General features: G+C 35.4%; 1 protein-coding gene across 5 annotated transcripts; it reads left to right on the forward strand.

Annotated features, from left to right (window-relative positions):
* Positions 1-1491: 1491 nt before the first annotated feature.
* On the forward strand, positions 1492-5077 carry LOC132187581 (transcription factor bHLH68-like). Of its 5 annotated transcripts, none has more exons than XR_009440837.1 (8): positions 1492-1872; positions 2130-2472; positions 2548-2622; positions 2777-2842; positions 3493-3652; positions 3754-3810; positions 4260-4304; positions 4552-4599. XR_009440837.1 is itself a non-coding variant. In XM_059601931.1 (8 exons), the coding sequence occupies exons 1-8, from the start codon at positions 1733-1735 to the stop codon at positions 4687-4689; spliced, it is 978 nt and encodes a 325-aa protein (XP_059457914.1). In that variant the 5' UTR covers positions 1492-1732; the 3' UTR covers positions 4690-5077. The 5 variants fall into 5 exon arrangements, 4 of the variants coding, with proteins under 4 accessions (XP_059457914.1, XP_059457915.1, XP_059457916.1 ...); XM_059601931.1 differs by having other exon boundaries at positions 3493-3606; positions 4552-5077; XM_059601932.1 differs by having other exon boundaries at positions 3541-3606; positions 4552-5077.
* Positions 5078-20901: the final 15824 nt, after the last annotated feature.

Here is a 20901-nt window from a genome sequence, read left to right on the forward strand (position 1 = left end):
TCACGATGTAGTTTTCATTTAGAAACAAACAATTTCATGTATTGGGTTTCACTACTATTGAGGAAAACGTAAGACAACAGGAGAGACAATGAAATGTTAAAATGAGGAAAAAATACACTCTAGTCCTTTCAAACTATTAAAAGTTTTACACTTACGTATGCCATAAAACTTCAAAAAGTGATGACACTCGACTCCCTCAAACTATCATTCTTAGCTTTAGACATCAAAATGGATGGAAAATTGATCATGTGCATTACATAAGATATTTGATATTTTTCTTTTCAAAATACCCTTTAAATTACAAACAATAAAAAACTTAAAAAATAAAAAATAAAAAGGTGGTTGAACACTTGAACTAGAAGAGCTGGGGCCCACAAGTGGTGGTGTCAAACTAGGCGGGTTTTGTCTAGGGGACCTAGTGGTGGTTCGATTACCCTAGGGGGGAAGGGTTTTTTGTCCACCCCTAGAATTAAAATGGGGGGGGGGGGGGTTGCAGATAACCTCTACTAGGGTCGTACATGCGGTGACGGTTGCAGTTATTTTCTCCCCCCAAATTAAAAATAAGAGTGCTTGTAACTTTGTTGGGGTGGTTTGATCATCCAAAATGAAAATTTAGAGGGGAGGGGGTTGTCGAACCACTCCCACATCTGTTGGAATGGTTTGACAACCTTAAAAATTAAAAAAGAAATGAGGGGCTAGCTGAACCATCAATATAGATTGTAGGGCTGGTTCGACCACCCCAAAATGAACAAGGAGTGATCTACAACCCTAGCGCATCTATAGCGGTGCAGTTCGGCCACCACTTTTTATTTTTGTTTTTATTTATTAATTTTAAAGGTATTTTAGGGAGAAAAACACCAAATGAGTGATGTATGGTGCATGTGACTACTTTTCAAATTATGTTGATGTCAGTTTCTAATGGAGTAGTAGTTTGAAGTACTTAGTGGTGTAAGTAAAAAAGTAATCATAGTGAGGGAGCTACAGCACTGTATTATCTCCCAAGAATAATGTTTAAACGACTAGAAATTGTTTTCTTAGAAACTTAATTGGCACTTGACATAAATGATAATATAAATAATTAAGAAAAATATGTTAAATGAGCACCATGTAAAATTGTGAGATCAAATTTTACTTCTAAACTATATGCACAATTTACTTTATACATACTGCAGTTGCGAGCATTTATTTTGGAATTTTCCAAACATGGTCACTACTTCATTCACAGCCACTTGGATTTTGTATTTTTGTTTCTTTAAGAGAATCATTGCACCAGGATTCAATAAAGAAAGCATATGTTTATTGATTTTAATACTATTATATGCTAACCCTATCCCAAGCATAACCCCAAAACAACCCCAAATTAAGGAAGTAAGCTACTACATAGCATTAGTTTTATGGCTGAAAACACTTCCCACCAGCTTTCTGTCCCACTTTGTAGAAAAGCAAAAGCAGGAATACTAAATAAATGAAACAAGAAAGGAAAGAGAAGAAACATATATGCAAAGTTTCTGAACCCCTCCGATCTATAAAATTCTTTTGAGAATATCATAGACTTCTGTTTGTTCAACCTCATCAAGAAAGCGAACAGAAGTCTCAATGCTTTTGCAAAGGCTTGTTTGGGTGCACATACATACAAAGTGAAGAGAGAAAGTAAAAGAGAAAAAGAAGGAATTCCTTTTTTCCTTTGTGGCATGAATTGAAGTGTGTTTTACAGAGCTCATCAGTGCACCAAATGATGGCTCGAAACCCTAACTGGTGGAGCATGCATCCACCATCTCTCTTTCCTCAATATGCGCTTGGATCAGCTTCGCTTCCTTTGAATCCCTTGGCAGATGACCAAGACCCTCCACAGTCATGGAGCCAACTACTACTGTAACTAATTACCCTCTCTCTTTTTATTTTTTTATTTTTTTATGAATGAATTCTTTTATACCAACCAAATAAGGATTATAGCAGACAACCTGCTGAAACACAAGATGCCATCAAAAGCACCTCACAAACAAACTGGCTTCAATGCATTGTTTCATAGGATTTTCATTATGTTTTCAAGTTTTTGCTAAACTATATATATATACATATACCAACTTTCGTTTCTCATATATGGGTTTCATTTTGTTGATTGTTTTCAGAGGAGGATTGTCGGCAGGCGACGAAGATAAGTTTGTTATGAATCATTTTCAACCAAAAAAGTTAGAGAATTGGGAGGACCAAATCTTAAATCCATCTCCAAGGGTTCCTATTGTTGATGTAATAAAGCAAGAAGTTTCCCAAAACAGCAATTTTTTTGGTCACGGAGATGAAGATTTTCAGCCACCTAGATCTGCTTGCTCCCAAATGATGCCAGTTTCTTCCCCTAGGTCGTGTGTTACCAGTTTCACAAATAATAATAATAATAATAACAATAATAATATATTCGACTTCTCTTATAACAAGGTGGATGCCAGGAATCAACATCCAGATCAGTCATCTGAGGTAAAATTTATTTATTTATTTATTTTGTGTGTTAGAATTATTTGTTTTCTAAACATGTATTTTCTGTTTCACTAGAGTAGTGGCACAGCCAGTGGTGGGGTATATAAGAAGGCTAAGCTTGTGTCCTCTTCAAGCCAACCGCCTCTAAAGGTGACATAGAATCTCTGTGTCTTTCTTGATTGTCTGTTTCTTGAAGCATGTGTTATTCTTCTGCTAGTAAGTAGTGGCCATCCATCAACAGAATGAGGGAAAAGAAAACCAAGTGATATTATTTCTGGTTTTCCTTATGTTTATTGTGAGGCAGGTCAGAAAGGAGAAGCTTGGTGATAGAATAACAGCCCTTCACCAGCTCGTTTCCCCATTTGGAAAGGTAAACTACTTCTCCACCCACACTCAACGCAAAGCTAGCGCGCAAACAAGTGGTTTTCTTAATTTTTTATTTTATTTTTTTAAATGTCCACACAAAGGAAGGGGAGGGGGATTCGAATTAGTAACTTCTGTTTCATGAGGTGTGGTCTATAGCCGATTGAGTTACCCCTTAGGGACAACAAGTGATTTTCTTTATTTTGCTTTTTTGTTAAATTATCACTTTTTTTTTTTTTCAAAAGTTTAAGTCGATAGGAATGGGTAAATTTAATTACTTAATCAATACTTAAACCGGACTCTTATTAATACTTGTTAGAGCATCTCCTTGCATATTATTTATTACTTTACTATTACTACTTTTTCAAAACAAATTTCAAACAGATTTTTTACTTTATTATCTATTTTCTTTGAATATTATTTCAAAGTATTATTTTTTTATTATTTTCTTAAACCATCCGGAGAGAAATGATTAAAAATAAATAAATAATAAGCTATAATGCTTGCCTAAAAATAAGTGTTATAAATAAGAAAAAGACAAGCTGCTAGATGTGATTTTTACCTCATATTAATATGGAAGTTTTAAAGCATCTGTTGGAGATACTCTCAGTTCTTTTACCTCTTTTCCTCATTTGTGCTTCTGTTTTGACATTAAAGAAAGACGATAAAGATGAGTTGGGGTGTGCTGGTGTTTCCCTTTTGCAGACTGACACAGCTTCTGTCTTGCTAGAAGCCATTGGGTATATCAGATTCCTTCTGGGTCAAATTGAGGTGATGTTCCTTCTACATTTTGTGCTCTCCAAGCAACTTAGAATCAGTGAGAGCTAGCATGCAGTTAAAGTTTCAATAATTCATGCTTTTTCTACACATTCTTTAGTGATGGGAGTTATAAAATTTGTATGCATTCCTTGAATGCAGGCCCTCAGCTCCCCTTACTTGGGTAACGAATCAAAAAACTTAAGGAACCAGCAGTCTGTAAGTACCCCATGTTTACCATTTACCACTTCCCAATGCATAACTACAAGAAATTCTCTCTCTCTCTCTCTCTCTCTCTCTCATACACACAAAGTAGGCACATGTTTTAGAGAGCATGTGTGACAAATTGTAGTTAAATTAAAGAAGATGAGAGAGATTGTTTTAGGTTCAAGGAGAAAGAAAGAGGTATGCTTTATTGGATCCACCACGATCTTAAAAGCAAGTAAAGGAGGGTTTGCCATTGGAAAGCATCTTATGAAGTAAAATATTCCCTAAGAAAAGCATAAAAAGAACAAGGTTCTTAGCTTTATAAAACCTTTTGATCCATAAAGGTTAAATAGAGAAGTATAGTTTATGAGTGCCTAATTACTTTGGAGTACTCGATCATGAAAGGTTTTGAGAAAAGATAGAAAATTCTGAGTTTCTTAATTTTGTTTTTCCCTATGTAGCTGTTGAATGAGAGCTGCCTCAAAAGGAAGGGAGCTCCTAACCAGGTATTCTTTCTTTCATCTCTTTTTAATGAAAGGAAATAATTAATTTCTTCTTCAATTGACTTGCTCATCATTATAAATTTATTCTTTATCTTAATTATTAATTAGTGTCATCTCCATCATTGCTATTATTATTATTATTATTATTATTATTCTTAGTATATAATAATATAAACAAGAAAAGAAGTAGATTCTTGTTAATTTGAAGGGTATCAAAATCGAAAAGATTCTTATAATTTGGTGATATCAGGATACCCAAGAGAAGCCAAAAGAGCTAGGGAGTAGAGGGTTGTGCTTGGTTCCTGTGTCTTGCACTCAGCATGTGGGAAATGACATTAATGGGGCTGACTATTGGGCTCCGGCTTACGGCAGCACTAGTGGGTTTTAACAAATTAATATAATTGTAGAGCATGGAATGATATAATATCATCATGAGCAGTCAGTCTGCAGTAATCTAAGGCTGTCTCCTCATGATGCTATATATGCATTCTCTCTAATTTCAGATAATCAAGCTTTTGTACCCCCTTTTTTTTTTCATTTCTTTTTTCTTTATGCCATATATATATGATGATAAAAAGCTAGTAGCTTCATGTACGTACGGGAAGCTCCAATATTCACTATTTTGTAGGAAGAATATTGATCTCTCTCTCTCTCTCGGAGCTATATTTCTTCTTCTTTTTCTTTCTTTTATCATTTCATGCCAGCGCGCTTCACCTTTAATTTATAATTGAAGGCAAACTAAATGAGAAGGAAAAGAAGTACAATTCTTTTATACACTGACACACACTATGTTTTGTATGAATTGTATTAAAGAGTATAGTAATTTCTAACACCCAATAAAATAATTTAAAGGTTTATTATGATCAAATAAAGTAAATAATTTAAAGGATTTTTGAGATGAACTAAAATAATGCATCTGGGTACTCCCTCCTTTTGTGATAATTTTTCACAAGCTATTGTACCAAAAGAATATTCTCAGCAAATGTTTCGAAGAGGAATGAAAGCCAACTGATTAAAGCTAATAATTAGACCCTCCAAACAATGAATCATATGGTTGGCCAGGATCTTTGTTATACCTTTGTATAACACATTGCAGCAAGAAATAGGGCGGAAATCCCCCATAGAAGTGGGTTTTTCCTTCCTTGGAACTAAAGCTAGGATGGTAGATTTCGTACTCAGCAAGATACTCTTTTGCTCTAATAACACAACTAGCTTGCCCCCGAGAAGATACAACTTCTTTTTGAGCTATATCCGTTAAAACCCTCTCCCTAATACCTCCAAAAACTTCATGATTTTTGGCTTTGAGAACTCTCTTAACATATACCAGATTAGCATATCAACAGAACATAGGAGATCCTTCAACAGTACTAATTAATTCTCAAAAAGTCTTTATGCGTAGGCTAAAACCCAAAGTACTTAAAGGGTTTAGGTCCAAAATTCTTTACTTTACCAATGGAAATCATAGCAGAAGAGTAGAGTTGTCAGAGACACCCTCCCCTCTCATGGAATCCAACTTCAGTAAGTGTTGTGCAAATATTTACCTAAATAATAGTTAAATAAATGTACGTTTTACTCACAAGTGCACAAGATCAAAACGATAGTATAGAAAGCAAGTACGAGATCATTCTCACGAGGATTGTGATAAATTATGCTTAAAAATAATTCATAATTAATTAATTGAATGAAACGAAATAAAAGATTGAATTTAAATAATAAGAATGAAATGATAGGGTTTTGATATCCACCGTTAATCATACTCGAATAAGATAAACAATATGTCAATGTTCCAACCATATCAGGATAGCTAATGTTTGCCAACCTAAAGACATGGTATCTACTAATTAAGCATCTTCCTAAGCAATGAATTATGCATGATATCTACTCTAATTCTTTTATTTCTCAAAGGATTTAGCATGATATCTACTAAGTTATTATTCAAGAAAGTATAAATCTATGAAAATCGACAAACACATGAAGCCTAGAGCATGGTATCTACTTCCGGTTCTCCATGTTAATTAATCCAAGAACCTGTGATGGGATTCTTTCGTCACTCTATTAAACCCAAGACTCGGTCATCCAAATTGACTTAAATAACAAATTCAAACCTCATGCATATAATGATCAAGCACATTCATCTGAGGAATTCAATAACATAGGAAATAATTAAGTTAAGTATCCAAAATATAATTGTAGCAAAGGTGGCAATATTGAAATCCTAAAGATGATTAGGGCTTCAATCAAGCCCTAACTAAAGTATTAGCTACACATAATTCGGATGAGAATCATCCTCATAAAAAGATAAAAAGGAAAAGAAGAAACCGAAAACACTTCTTGATTGAGCCTCCAATTCCTCTTCCAAAGCTTGTATCAGCTTCTCTCTCTTTTCCCCAAAGCTTGTAGATATTTTTTCAATGTTTGGAGGTCTATTTATTGGGATTAGGAGAACCTTAGAAGCCCTAGAACCCCTAGAAAAACCATAGGTCAGTTTCCTAGTCCAAATAGGAGATTGAAAACCCAATTTGAAGTGAAAAAGGAGTCTTGTCGCGTTCTGGGCTCTCTAGTGCGCTTGAGCGCAAAATGACATGCGCTCGATCCCAAGCCTCCAGCTTTTCCCAAAAATGTATTTTAAGCTTAGAACTTGCTAGAAACGCTTGCTTTTCTTCAAAATCCTAAAAACTGCAAGAAAACACAAAAACAACACAAAACATCAAATTATAACGAAACGAAGAGATCAACATATGTGAATTAAGGGGCTAGAATGTGTAATATTCAGCACTTATCACACCCTCAAACTTACATATTGTTAGTCTCTTAGCAATACAAAACTGAAAATTAAAAGAACATAAAACAACAACTACTCTACCTCCTCTATTGTGGGAAACATGATTGCATTTAGCATATGCAACAAGCTTTTTAAACCCCTAGGCATCCCTAGTAGGACGGTGAGGGTTTAACATAATTGCTACCCACAAACATTATGCAAAATCAAGCCATCCATAAGATTGAAGTATCACTTAAAACAATGATTTTCATTCATTAGCAAGTTTAAATGGATAAACTTCATCTTCAAAATGAATTGGAATTCCAAAGTCTAACCACTTACAAATGACAAGCTGAGGCATCACAAGTTCAATTTAGTGTAAAGTGAACCAACACATAATTATGAAGCTTCAAATTATTTCCAATGTTCAACGACTCAATACCTCAAAGTTCACTAGGATTCCCATCGGAATGAATAACCAAGGCATAACAGTAAGAGCATTCTTTCTTTATTCTATTTGGTTAGGCTGTGCAATGCTTGGTTCCCTTAAGCTTTCTAATTGACCCTTATAATAAGTGTTAGGCCAATGATTCCCAAAGATGATGGTTTTAGGGTATTAGGTGTAAGAACACCCCTATGAGCTTACTAACTCGAGTAAAAAAGGGTACGAAACCAAACTATCAATGACATTAAATAATTCAAAATTCTCACTTTTTTGACGTGAACACTCATTGCTTAATGAGGCAAGAGGTCTAGTTACTCAGTGAAAAGCTCAAAATGATCAATTTTTTTTTTTTTTTTTTTTTACTGCCAAGGTATCCATCCAACAAGTCACCTAGCTTCACCCAAGACATTGAAAACATACATAATCAGGTTCACATGTCATACCTCACTAATTATGTGTTAATGTGTTCATGGCAATTCAAATCAAAATAAGTGAATTCTCAAATGCCAAAAGTAAGTAACAAGACTTAGAATTCTGGCCATTAAATCATGTGTTCAACATTCTAAGCTTACCAATGAAATTCAAATCGCAGCTTTTAGATCAACCAAATTCTCAAGAATAACATGAACATGCATTTTCAACAATTTTGGACAAAGTGTGTGTGTGTCTCCCACACCCCCAAACTTGAATTACACATTGTCCTCAATGTATTGAAAAAATGGAAAGATCATACCAGGGAGATGAGAAAACTAGTTGGAATAGGTATGGCTCGTAGCATACCCCTAAACTTGCAAAAATACTTGTCCCTAAAACAAATAAGTGATACTCCAACCAAATACCAATAAAGTGAAACACATTGTTATAAAAATATAATCAAAGAATGAAAATGGAACAACAATGGAGAAGATAAAACCTGGAAGGAGATCATGTACCCTGGCCTGATGGAGGACTCAAGTGCATAGGGCCTGCGCTAGAACCTATGAAGCTGACTCATTTAGTCAAAATATGTGGGATTCGCCAAGCCAACGGAATCCTCATCCTTGATGCGCTCAGTGCTCTCTAACCCTTAAGCTTAAATTTGAAGCACCAATCAACTGGAATAAAATGAGGAGAATACTCAGGGAGTTTTTACTACCTCGATGGTCTCTTTTTGCTCGTCTAATAGCCCTAACAGACTACTCTCCCGGCCTCTTGGTAAGTCATAAGCAATAATGACCGGGAAAGTGTCATCTGTCCCTAAAAATGAAGAATTCAGATTTTCTAGAATAAGAGTTCGGGGCTCATATGGCATCTCGGAAATAGTAGTTGCTGCTGAAGAAGCGTCAGTGCTCACTTCCTTGCCTTTTTCCCGAAGTATATCCTGTGGGGACTCAATTTGCTCCTCCTTCCTCTCTTCCACGTGATTTTCGACCACTTCTTCACTCCTCAATGTGGTGATAGCTTGCTCATAATAGGAAGTACTCTCGTCCTTCATGTAGTGTCCATTAGGATTGGCCACGACTGACTTTGAAGCTCTTCTTCTTCTCTATTGAGGATATCGGCTATTTGTTTGAATTGAGCGTCTATCTTGGCACTGGATTGAGAGTGAGAGTTCACCATCTCCTATAGAGAGTTCACTATCTGATTAGTCTCGCTCATAAGATTCAACATCTTATCTATAAATTCAGGATCCAACATAAAAGATGGCTCCTATTGGTATTGTTGTTGTGGAGGCCAATAAATGGGAGATGGCTCCTCTTCGTTAGCTTTTATCTTGGCAATGGATTGAGAGTGCAGCATTTGATTATTGGCCTCCAATCTGCTGAGAATAGCTAACGCGTTCTCTTAAAAGTCAAAACTCTTTGGAGGATGTGGCTCGGCCTGATATTGCTGTTTTGGAGCTAATTAATATTGAGGGTAATATGATTGATCATTGAATTGCAGGTATGATTGATGGTGCAGTTCATGAAATTGTGGAGCATGATTTTCAGGAGCTTGAGCTGCCACGAGAGATTAGATTGGTGGCTCCATGCCGGGTTATAGGAATCAGAATAGAGGTCATTCTTCGGTCTAAAGAATGGTGTGTTCATATGCTAATACAAATAATTAGAAAATTGTCTCATTGTAGGACAATCTCTATCTAACATGGTGATAAGGATTATAGTAATATGAACATGGTCCATGGAGTGTTGGAATGTCTCCCCACATAACTAAAATAACAGAAAGAAAATAAAATAACAAAAGAAAAATAAATACAAAAACAAATAAAAAATAAAAACTTACAAACGGTTGGAAGATGTAGCCGTGGAGTGCTAGAATGCAATTGCTGGCCGAATGTGCGCTTGAGCGCCATGGATTATGCGCTCGATCCCCCTGGAATGGGCACTCGAGCACACCGCCGTAGAACATAACAGAACTGCAAAATAGAAACTTGAAATAGATTACATGAAATTTAAACAAAAATAACTAAACTAAAGAAAAAATTTCTAAACATAATTCAACGCAATCCTCGACAACAGTGCCAAAAACTTGTTGCGAAAATATCTACCTAAATAATAGGCAAATGAATGTATGTTTTACTCGCAAGTGCATAAGATCAAAACGATAGTACAGAAAGCAAGTACGAGATCATTCCCACGAGGATTGAGATAAATTATGCTTAAAAAGAATTCCTAATTAATTAACTGAATGAAACGAAATAAAAGATTGAATTTAAATAATAAGAATGAAAGGGTAGGGTTTTGATATCCACCACTAATGATACTCAAATAAGATAAACAATATGCCAATGTTTCAACTATATCAGGATACCCAATGTTTGCCAACCTAAGGACGTGGTATCTACTCTTTAAGCTATTGATCTCCCTAAGCAACGAATTAGGCATGGTATCTACTCTAATTTTTTTCTTTATGAAAGGATTTAGTATGGTATCTACTAAGTTGTTCTTCAAGAAAGCATAAATCTATGGAAATCGATAAACACATGAAGCCTAGAGCATGTTCCAAACTTAAAAGACATTTTTGGGAAAAGTTGGAAGCTGGGATCGATCGCATGCAAGAATAGGCTTGAGTGCACAAGCAGCTAGGCTTGAGTACAGCCATGCACTCGAGCACCCAAACTAGTAGGATCGATCATAGGAATGCGATCGAGCGCACCATCTTGCGATCGAGTGCGCTGGGCAGCAAAGAACACGGTTTGACATGGTTTTGCACAGTTTCAAAGTCTAGAATCCAATTCTAACTCGATTTTTGAGTACCTAAGCTGCACTAGAACGTATAGGGTTGTTCCAAACCCTATAAATGGTCCCTCAATCCATCCAATTAAAAGAGAGAAGAAAGAAAAACAGGCTCAAGCTTTGGGAGAAGATTTGAAGGCTAAAAGGGTTTATTAGTTTTTCTTCTTTTTCTTTTTATTTCTTTTTATAAGGATGATTCTCATCCGAATTATGTGTAGCTAATACTTGATTTAGAGCTCGATTGAAGCCCTAATCATATCTCTTTAGTATTACAATATTGGTGCCTTTGCCACAATTATATTTTGGATATTTAACTTGATTATTTCCTATGTTGTTTCATTCCTCACATGAATGTACTTGATCATCATATACATGTGGTATGGACTTGTTATTTAATTCAATTTGGACGACCGAGTCCTGGGCTTAATAAAGTGACAAAAGAACCCCATCACAGGTTCTTAGATTAATCAACATGGAGGACCGGGAGTAAATACCATGCCCTAGGCTTCATATGGTTGTCGATTTCTATAGATTTATGCTTTATTGAAAAATAACTTAGTGTAATGCTAAATCCTTTGGGAGAAAAGAATTAGAATAGATGCCAAGCCTAATTCATTGCTTAGGAAAATCAATAGCTTAAGGAGTAGATACCATGCCCTTCCCTTAGGTTGGCAAACATTGGGTATCTTGATATAATTGGAACATTGGCATATTGTTTATCTTATTTGAGTATGGTTAGCGGTGGATATCAAAACCATACCCTTTCATTCTATTTCAATATTTGATTTTATTTCATTCTTATTATTTTAATTCAATCTTCGATCTTGTTTAATTATGTTAATTAAATTAGGGAATTACTTTTAAGCATAATTTACACAATCCTTGTGGGAATGATCTCGTACTTGCCTACTATACTATCGTTTTGATCTTGAACACTTGCAAGTAAAATGTACAATTATTCATCTATTAATTTAGGTGGATAATTGCACAATTTTTTGGTGCCGTTGCCGGGGATCGAACCCGTAGTTTTGTTATTGTTTGATGTTTTGTGTTTTCTTGTAGTTTTTAGGATTTTGAAGAAAAGCAAGTGTTTCCAGCAAGTTCCACACTTAAAAGACATTTTCGGGAAAAACTAGAAGCTAGGATCGATCGCATGCAAGAATGGGCTTGAGCGCACAAGCAGCCAGGGTGCGCCCAAACCAGTAGGATCGATCGCAGGAATGCGATCAAGCGCACTCGTGCGCTGGGCAGTAGAGGACTCGGTTTTGCACGGTTTCAAAGTCTAGAATCGAATTCTAACTCAATTTTGAGTTATTAAGCTATAGTAGAACGTCTAGGGTTGTTCCAAACCCTATAAATAGACCTTCAATCCATCCAATTAAAAGAGAGAAGCAGACTCAAGCTTTGAGAGAAGATTTGGAGGCTAGAAGGGGTTTTTCTTCTTTTCCTTTTTATTTCTTTTTATGAGGATGATTCTCATCCGAAGTATGTGTAGCTAATACTTTAGTTAGGGCTCGATTGAAGCCCTAATCACGTCTCTTTAGGATTTCAATATTTGGGCCTTTGCCACAATTATATTTTGGATATTTAACTTGATTATTTCCTATGTTGTTTCATTCATCACATGAATGTGCTTGATCATCATATGAATGTGGTATGGACTTATTATTTAAGTCAATTTGGATGACAAAGTCTTGGGCTTAATGACAAAAGAACCCCATCACAGGTTATTGGATTAACCAACATGGAGAACCGGGAGTAGATACCATGCCCTAGGCTTCATGTGGCTGTCGATTTCCATAAATTTATGCTTTCTTGATGAACAACTTAGTGTAATGCTAAATCCTTTAAGGGAGAAAATAATTAGGGTAGATACTATACATAATTCGTTGCTTAGGGAAATCAATAGCTTAAGGAGTAGATACCATGCCCTTAGGTTTGCAAACATTAAGTATCTTAATATAATTGAAACATTGACATATTGTTGATCATATTTGAGTATGGTTAATGACAGATATCAAAACCCTACCCTTTCATTTTATTTCAATCTTTGATTTTATTTCATTCTTATTATTTCAATTCAATCTTTGATCTTGTTTAATTTAGTGAATTAAATTAGGGAACTACTTTTAAGCATAATTTACACAATCCTCGTGGGAATGATCTTGTACTTGCTTACTATACTATCGTTTTGATTTTGTGCACTTGTGAGTAAAATGTACAATTATTCGTCTATTAATTTAGGTAGATAATTGCACCTAAATTATTCGTCTATTAATTTAGGTGGATAATTGCACCTAAATTATTCGTTTGTAGCTTGAGATTTGTAGGATGACTCGTTGATGAATGTGACCTTGGCTTAAATAATAATAAAAAAAATGTTTAGTTTTTCACCGAGTAACTGAACCTCTTGCCTCATTAAGCATTTGGTGTTCATGTAAAAAGGTGTGAAATTCAGTGTGGTTGATTATATAACTAGTTTGGCTTTGTAGCCTTTTGACTTGAGTCATTAAGTCTTTAGGGATGTTTTTACATCTAGTGCCCTAAAATCATCTGGTTTGGGAGTCACTGGCCCAAAACTTGACACATAAGTCAAGTAAAAAGCTTAAGGGAGTCGAGCATTGCACACCCTACACCAAAAATAATAATAATAATAATAATAAATAAGAAAAAAAAATTGCATATCTTGACTTAAGCCTTGGTTGTCTTCATCTAATAGAAGTCATATGAATTTTGAGATACACAAAACTTTGAGTAAATTGAAGCCTCATGATTGTATGTTAATCTCACTTTGCACTTAATGGATCATGTATTGTCTCAATTGCGCACTTGTGAGTGAATTGATTTTGGATGTCCTGATGATGTGTTTATGGTGTTTATCTTGTTAAGCATGCTCATGAGTAAGAACCAATTGTTTGTGTGGAAAGTCATTCTTGTCAATAACATGGTGCTGAAAAATGTTTGTGGGTATCATTGCTGTTAAACCCTCACAAGACTTCACTCGTCCACTAGGGATGCCTAGGGGTTTAAAAGGCTTGTTGCATGTGCTAAATGCGATCGTATCTGCCACGACAGAGGATTAATGTTTCATGCTTTCATTTTGTTTTTAGTTTTGTATTGCTAAGGGAGTAGCAATATGTAAGTTTGTGGGTATTTGATGATTGCCAAATATTGCATATTTGAGCCCCTTAATTTGCATTTGTTAATCCTTTAGCTTTATTATGATCTAATGTTTGGTGTCTTTAATGTTTTGTAGATTGCTGAAGAAAAACTTGGGATTTAATGATGATAAATGCAAAGTTGGAAGAAAGTGCATTAAGGGAGCAAGCAGTACCTATTCGGACATGGGAAATGCCTGTCTAGACAGGCGTACTCTTGATCGCAATAAGCATGCACTCGACCGCACTCGGGAGAAGAAAGGGTGTCCGGACACAGCAAAGGCTTATCTGGACAAGCCACGTATCAGACAGCTGACCTGCGCCATTTTTGGCCCTAAACCGTAGAAAATAAGATATTAAAAAAAAAAAAAAACACATAAAGAGAAGAAAGGGGGGCTGCTAGGCACGATTTTTCTGAGAAGAGAGGCGAAAGTCTAGGTCTTTTCCTTGCTTTTGGTGCTCTCAATTTTGAGGGTTTTATTTTGTAAGCTTCTAGTACTCCATGGATTCATATCTGTTTATATTGTCTTTCAATTCCATGAGAGGCTAAACCCTCAACTAAGGTTGAGGATAAAGCCTCACAAATGATTAGCAACAGATAATTTTCATGTAAATTGATACTTTTCCAATGATATGAATTATATTTCTCATTGTTCTATTTATATTTAATTAATTGTTGATCACCTTTAATTAATTGCTTGTTTTATTTGCTAAATATTGGATATCCATGGTCATTTGTTCAACGGATACATCGGATTATTTGATTTAAGTTGGATATCCCTTGTGATTTGTGCAAAGCACGGATACGTTGGATGATTTAAATTAAATCGGGTATCGTTTGTGATTTGTACAAAGAACGGATACTTTGGATGATTTGATTCATTTATTTTGCCAAAATAGAACATACATAAAATGTGTCGCTGAGAACTTTGGAAAATATTGATGAACATAAAAGTTGTTGCTATGAGTTGTGAGGGCTGATTCAAAAAACCTTAGTATTTTATCTTCAGACTATTTTACTTTGTTTCAAGTGCAGCACCGTAGGAGGGAAACCACATGCATGAGTGCGCTCGAGCGCACTCGGCTAGCGATCAAGTGCACTTACTGGAAAACAGGGCAAAATTCAGCCCCATTCACTCAAAGCGCATTTTTTTGGAAAAAAAAAACCTAGAAAAAGGGTTATGAAAGAGAGAAAAAAAGGAGGCTGCTGAGGACGAAATTTCAGAGAAGAGAAAAGAAAGTTTAGGGTTTTCCTGACTTTTGGTGCTCTCAATTTTGGAGTTTTTATTTTGTAAGCTTCTCAAACCTCCATGGATTCAATTATGTCTATATTTTCTTTCACTTCCGTGAAAGGCTAAACCCTCAACTAAGGTTGAGGATGAAGCCTCACAGATGAATAGCAACAATATTTTCATGTGATGTAATATTTTTCGACTATATGAGTTTGATTTTCGAATTGATCTCTTTCAATTCAATTAGTTGAAGAATTTCATTTAATTAATTGCTTGGGTTTTCTTTGTCAAAAAAATTGGATATCCATTATGATTCGTTCTACGGATATTTTGGATGATTTGGTTTAAATTGGGTATCCTTTGTGATTTGTTTTACGGATACATTTGATGATTTAATTTCAATTGGATATCTTTTGTGATTTGTGCATGAATGAATACATTGGACTGTTTTAATTAATTCTTTGAAGCAAAATGGAACATACATATGATTTCAGATATATTATTGACCATGAGAATATGTTGCTATGATTTTGTGAGTGCATATTTCAAAACCTTAGTGCATCGTTATTTGATAATTTTCACTTTATTCAGTTTATGCTTTTGATTTTCTGTTCAAAAATCACTCACCTTTGGAACTAGGTTAAGGTTTAATTGGTTTAAATATAATTGTTTTTCATAAACACAATTCCCTTTGGGTTCGATCTCGCATTTGCAACACTATATTACAAAACGATCGTGCGCTTGAGAGTACAATAAATTTCATAACACTATAATCATGTGAATTAATGATAGTTCAACTGTATGGTCTACCCAATATATTACCCATTTTAAGAAGGGTTGACGCTGTCCACAGAGACCTATAATACAATGCTAGTGCCTCGACCATTGTACGCTACCATGTATAACACTAGCAGCCCGACCGAGTCCGACCTCGGGTGGCCCACGCAACTAATGGTGTATGTCCTATAGTGACTCACCAATTAAAGTTGCGTCGGTCATGAAATAACCATTGGATCTGAGGCCCATATATCACATTCATACACACATTTGATCATAGAGTTAATATGTATAGCAAGTCCATAGCCGTTATCCAGCCTGTACCGGTGTCTTACGATCTTACATGCATGCTCTTACAATCTCATTATGTTCATTATCTTGTTAAGTAGCACATTTTTACAAAATGTAGAGTTCAAAACATAACAAAATGTATTTCATGAGAGTTGTAAAAATGCATGAGAGTTGTAATGATTAGTATCATGTGAATTTGTACTCACCCGGGTTGTATAAATCCTCTAACAATCCCTCCAGTGGTTCCAAGTTCTTCAAATTTGTGAAAAGCCTAATATTAGTCCTAAGTCCAAGCTAAAATGACCCTAAAACTTTGAAAATAGAAGCTATTGAATGATTGGGCAAAATGGTGTTCACCCCTGGAAACGCTTTTGGGTGAACATTCGGGCTCGAGGCCGAGCGTTCAGCCAGAGAATTTTAGGTAAAATTCCACTTGGTCCAATGATCTCCTAAGTAGTCCTAAACTAGTTCCAAAACTACAAAAAGATCTCTAATACATCCTAATCCAAAACAACGTCACCATGTAACAAGGAATACATTAAATGATAAGGAAATGCTAAAACAAGATTAAGACTGATACTTCAAAATTTCTAGTAACTAAGCTACTGTAAAATACATGGCTAGCATAACAACCTAAGAAAAACACTAGAGAGAGATGGTTACCTCTGCACAGCAAGAATGATGTGGTCTTTTTGTGTGCAAAAATATAGCAATAATAAAATACCACTCGCAATAGGACGAATCATTATAAGATATGGTTATATTGAGGGTGTTGAATCTCAAAGATTGCGTAGATGTTGTTATCAAGCTTGTCAAGATCGAATATAACTCAATTCAAAAGATGATTGTTTGTTTTTGGATTTATAAAGTAAATGCATAAAATAAAGTAAAAGTAGATTGTGATGAGAGAGAGAATAGGGGGTTGATTTCACCACTAACCGCATACGAATGGTCAATCATAAATTAATAAGGAAAATTCATATTATGCATGATATAGGCCTTGTCTCACTCGAGTAATGAAGAAATTACCATAATTAAGAAATAAGTATAATCCATATTCGGCTGGCACAGACCGTCTGTCTAACTTCTAGATGCGGTACAGTCTGTCTTCCCTAGGTATGGACTATCAAATATCTTAATTAGTTACACGCAATCAATGGATAAGCACAACTCATCTTAGGTTAATACGAATTGTTTACCCAAATTATATTGAACTAGGGTATAAACAAATTCGCCTTCCCTAGGGATGGCCTACAAAATCCTATTTATCATATGTCAATTAAAACCGTTGTATAACAATCATTCATATAACCATAGAAAATATGAAGATCAATCCCTGAAATCAAGATCAAATATAACTCAATTCAAAATATGATTGTTTGTTTTTGGATTTATAAAGTAACTGCATAAAATAAAGTAAAAGTAGATTGTGATGTGAGAGAGAATAGGGGCTGATTTCACCATTAACCTCATAACAATGGTCAATCATATATTAATAAGGAAAATTCATATTATGCATGATATATGCCTCGTCTCACTCGAGTAATCAAGAAAATACCATAATTAAGAAATAAGTATAATCCATCTTTGGTTGGCACGGACCGTATGCTTAACCTCTAGATGCGGTACGATTTTTCTTCCCTAGGTATGGACTATCAAATATCTTAATTAGTTACAAACAATCAATGGATAAGCACAACTCATCTTAGGTTAATACGAATTATCTACCTAAATTACACTAAACTAGGGTGTAGACAATTCACATTCCCTAGGCATGACCTATAAAATTCTATTGATCATATGTCAATTAAAATCGTTGGATAAGAATCATTCATATAATCACAAAAAATATGAAGGATTGAGTTCAATCAATATAAAAAGATTTCTAAGCCAAGAGAAGAATTTCAATATAAACATTAAGATTAATTTCCACAGTTATATAACCATCATGCATATAGAAAATCTAAAATTAAAATACAATTAAACCATGGTTACTTGGAAAGGGCTATATCAACACCCAATTAAGAATTTAGTTGCTCATGTTGGTGTTGGGATGGTCTCCTGCCATGTTCATCTTCTCTTCAACTCTTCAAGCCTCCAAGAAGATCTTTATGTGAATTATTTCTCTAAAGCCATGCACACCTCTTTTCAAGGCTTAGAGGCCTATTTATAAGGAGTAAAACAAACCCTAAAAGTCATAGGAATCCCAAAAAAACCAATTCAGTCTCCCAGTCAAATTAGGAGACTTAAAAAAACTTTCCTTATCAATTTCAGCATCTTCCAGATGTTTTAGCACAAGTGCGCTCGAGCCCTCTTGTGGTGCGCTCGGACCAACTTATGGTGCGCTCGAGCCCACTTACGCACATGGGCTGATTTGTGATATAACCTATTTCTTCAGCATCAGCATCTAAAAAAATCATGTTTTACACTCGAATTCAATGGAATTTCTTGTATTTTCCTTAAGAACTTGAAACATGAAAGCAATACACAATCAAAAGTTAACAACGCTAAGGTAACATATGCGAGTTAAGGGGCTTGAATATTTAACATTCGACACTTATCAAAGAATCTCCAAGAGATTCCTCCTCCTTCTCAAGATAACCAAGGAAATCCCTCAAAATCTCACATCAACACTCAAGCAGGTTTCTCGAGGGCTAAGAGGGTAGAATGGGTTGGTGAAGGGCGTGGGAGGATATTTATAGCGTAGGAAAAGCTGTGGACTCTACAAGAGCAGGCCTGCAGTGCAGCGAGCTTTTGGTACTATTGGGCCGAACGTTCGTAAACTATTTACCCAATGGTTTTAGGGTTGTAGTCGTACACTCGGGCATTATCCAGTGGTCAACCGAAGTCAACAAACATTCGGGCTAGTCCCCACACGAGCGTTTGTGTACTATTGTAGGTGAACGTTTGGGTGGTCCCCACTGCAGAACGTTCGGTCAGAAAGTCCAAAATTCTTAAAATGACCCTCTAGCTACTCCTAGTGACCCAAAAGTCCAATTAATCCTCTAACCAAGCTATCTTAGCCTAGTTAATTATTTGAGTCACTACAAACGTCCCATAGTGAGAATCCAACTCTCCATGCATGAGGCTCAAGATGTTGGGGGACCTTTTATTTAGAAGAAAACAACTTGTAGAGATTTTTGACAAATCGAGGGTCTCGTAGTGTTTTTTATTCAACTTTATGCAAGCTGAGCATCTGAGACATCTATGACTCAACTTGAGGGGAGTGTTGAAGATGAAAATATTCTCTCCACGATTGGATTTGATTATGTTTTTATTCTGATTTTATCTTATTGTAATATAATTATTAGTTTCCATATTAGTTCCTAGATTTCTTCTATTTAACCTATGTAATCGTATGGAAATATCAATTAAGAAACAAGTAGATAAGAATATTTTTTCCCCTACTCTATTTTTCTACAGAATTAGTCTGAGTCTTCATGATAGTTGTAAATATGCATGTTTGATATATATAAAATAATTGTGTAATGTGGGAAAAGTAACAACAAGTATTCATGTGAGTTTGTACTCACTTGTATTGTAAGGCTCCTCCATAAAATCTTCTTGAGGTTCCACAGCCTCGAAATCCGATAAGAGACCTATCATTAGTTCTAAACTCAAGTTAAAGCAAGCCTTAGACCTAAATATGTCCAAAATAGACTTTTTGCCTGACCATCGTACGTTCAATCAAAGATGTGCGAACGTTCAACCACGACATCAAATGTTCGGTGCTGGGAAAAAAACCCATTTTGAACCAAAAAGCCACTAAACCACCTCTAAGCAATCCCTAAGGCCTTATGATGATCCCTAACAAAATCTTAACCCAAAATAACATCTCAATCCAAAGAAACTACATCTAATATCATCAAAACGTTAATTCAAGCTTAAACCAATATTAAGGCAAATAACATAACTAGAAGCTCAAAACTACCAACTAAGCTAACTATGAAAAACACTTAAACAACATAAAAACTAAGTAAGAAACAAGCTAGGCTTAGAAGATTACCTCCTTGAAGCAAAACCTTCAAAAAATCTCATATTTTCCTTCAAAAACTCTCACACACACTCAAACAGAGGTTCCACAGGGCAACAAAGGCAGAATGAGGGTCGAGTGGGTAGGGGTATTTATAGGACTAAAAAAGCTATAGGCAGTACTGTGACAGTTGAGCAGTTCACTGAACGTTCGGTACTAAGGGCCGAACGTTCAGTGTACTATTACACAATGGTTCGAATGTTTGGTCATTACCCAGTGGTTCAATATGCTTTATGTCGAACGTTAGGTGTACTTTCTGTTGAACATTCAGGTGGTCTTTTTGTCAAACATTCGGTACTTCCCAGCGAATGTTCTTCGTTGACTTGTGAGAGTACGACTGACTGCGCAATGTTTAGTAAAACAACCATATTTGCTACGGGTCTTGGAATTGCGTGTGCGAACCCATTCTAGAAATCTCTTTCTTAGAAGAATGTCATGGTATCCATTCCAATATTTTTGAGTGTCTTCTTAGGATTCGAAAATCTAAGATTTCTGTCTTAAGATGGTTTTTTCAATGCTTTCTTGTCCTTGAAGAATTATTCCTTAACCTTCACACCGTAATTGATTCCATTATCATTATCCTAATCATTTCCATTTGCTTACCATGTATTTACAAAAAAAAAGCTAATGATAAGGATGAGCTGATTCTTCAGTATTGCAGGCATCGAACATTTGGTACCTCTATTGA

The sequence above is a fragment of the Corylus avellana genome, chromosome ca7 (genome assembly GCF_901000735.1).
Source record: "Corylus avellana chromosome ca7, CavTom2PMs-1.0".
Lineage (NCBI taxonomy): Eukaryota > Viridiplantae > Streptophyta > Magnoliopsida > Fagales > Betulaceae > Corylus > Corylus avellana.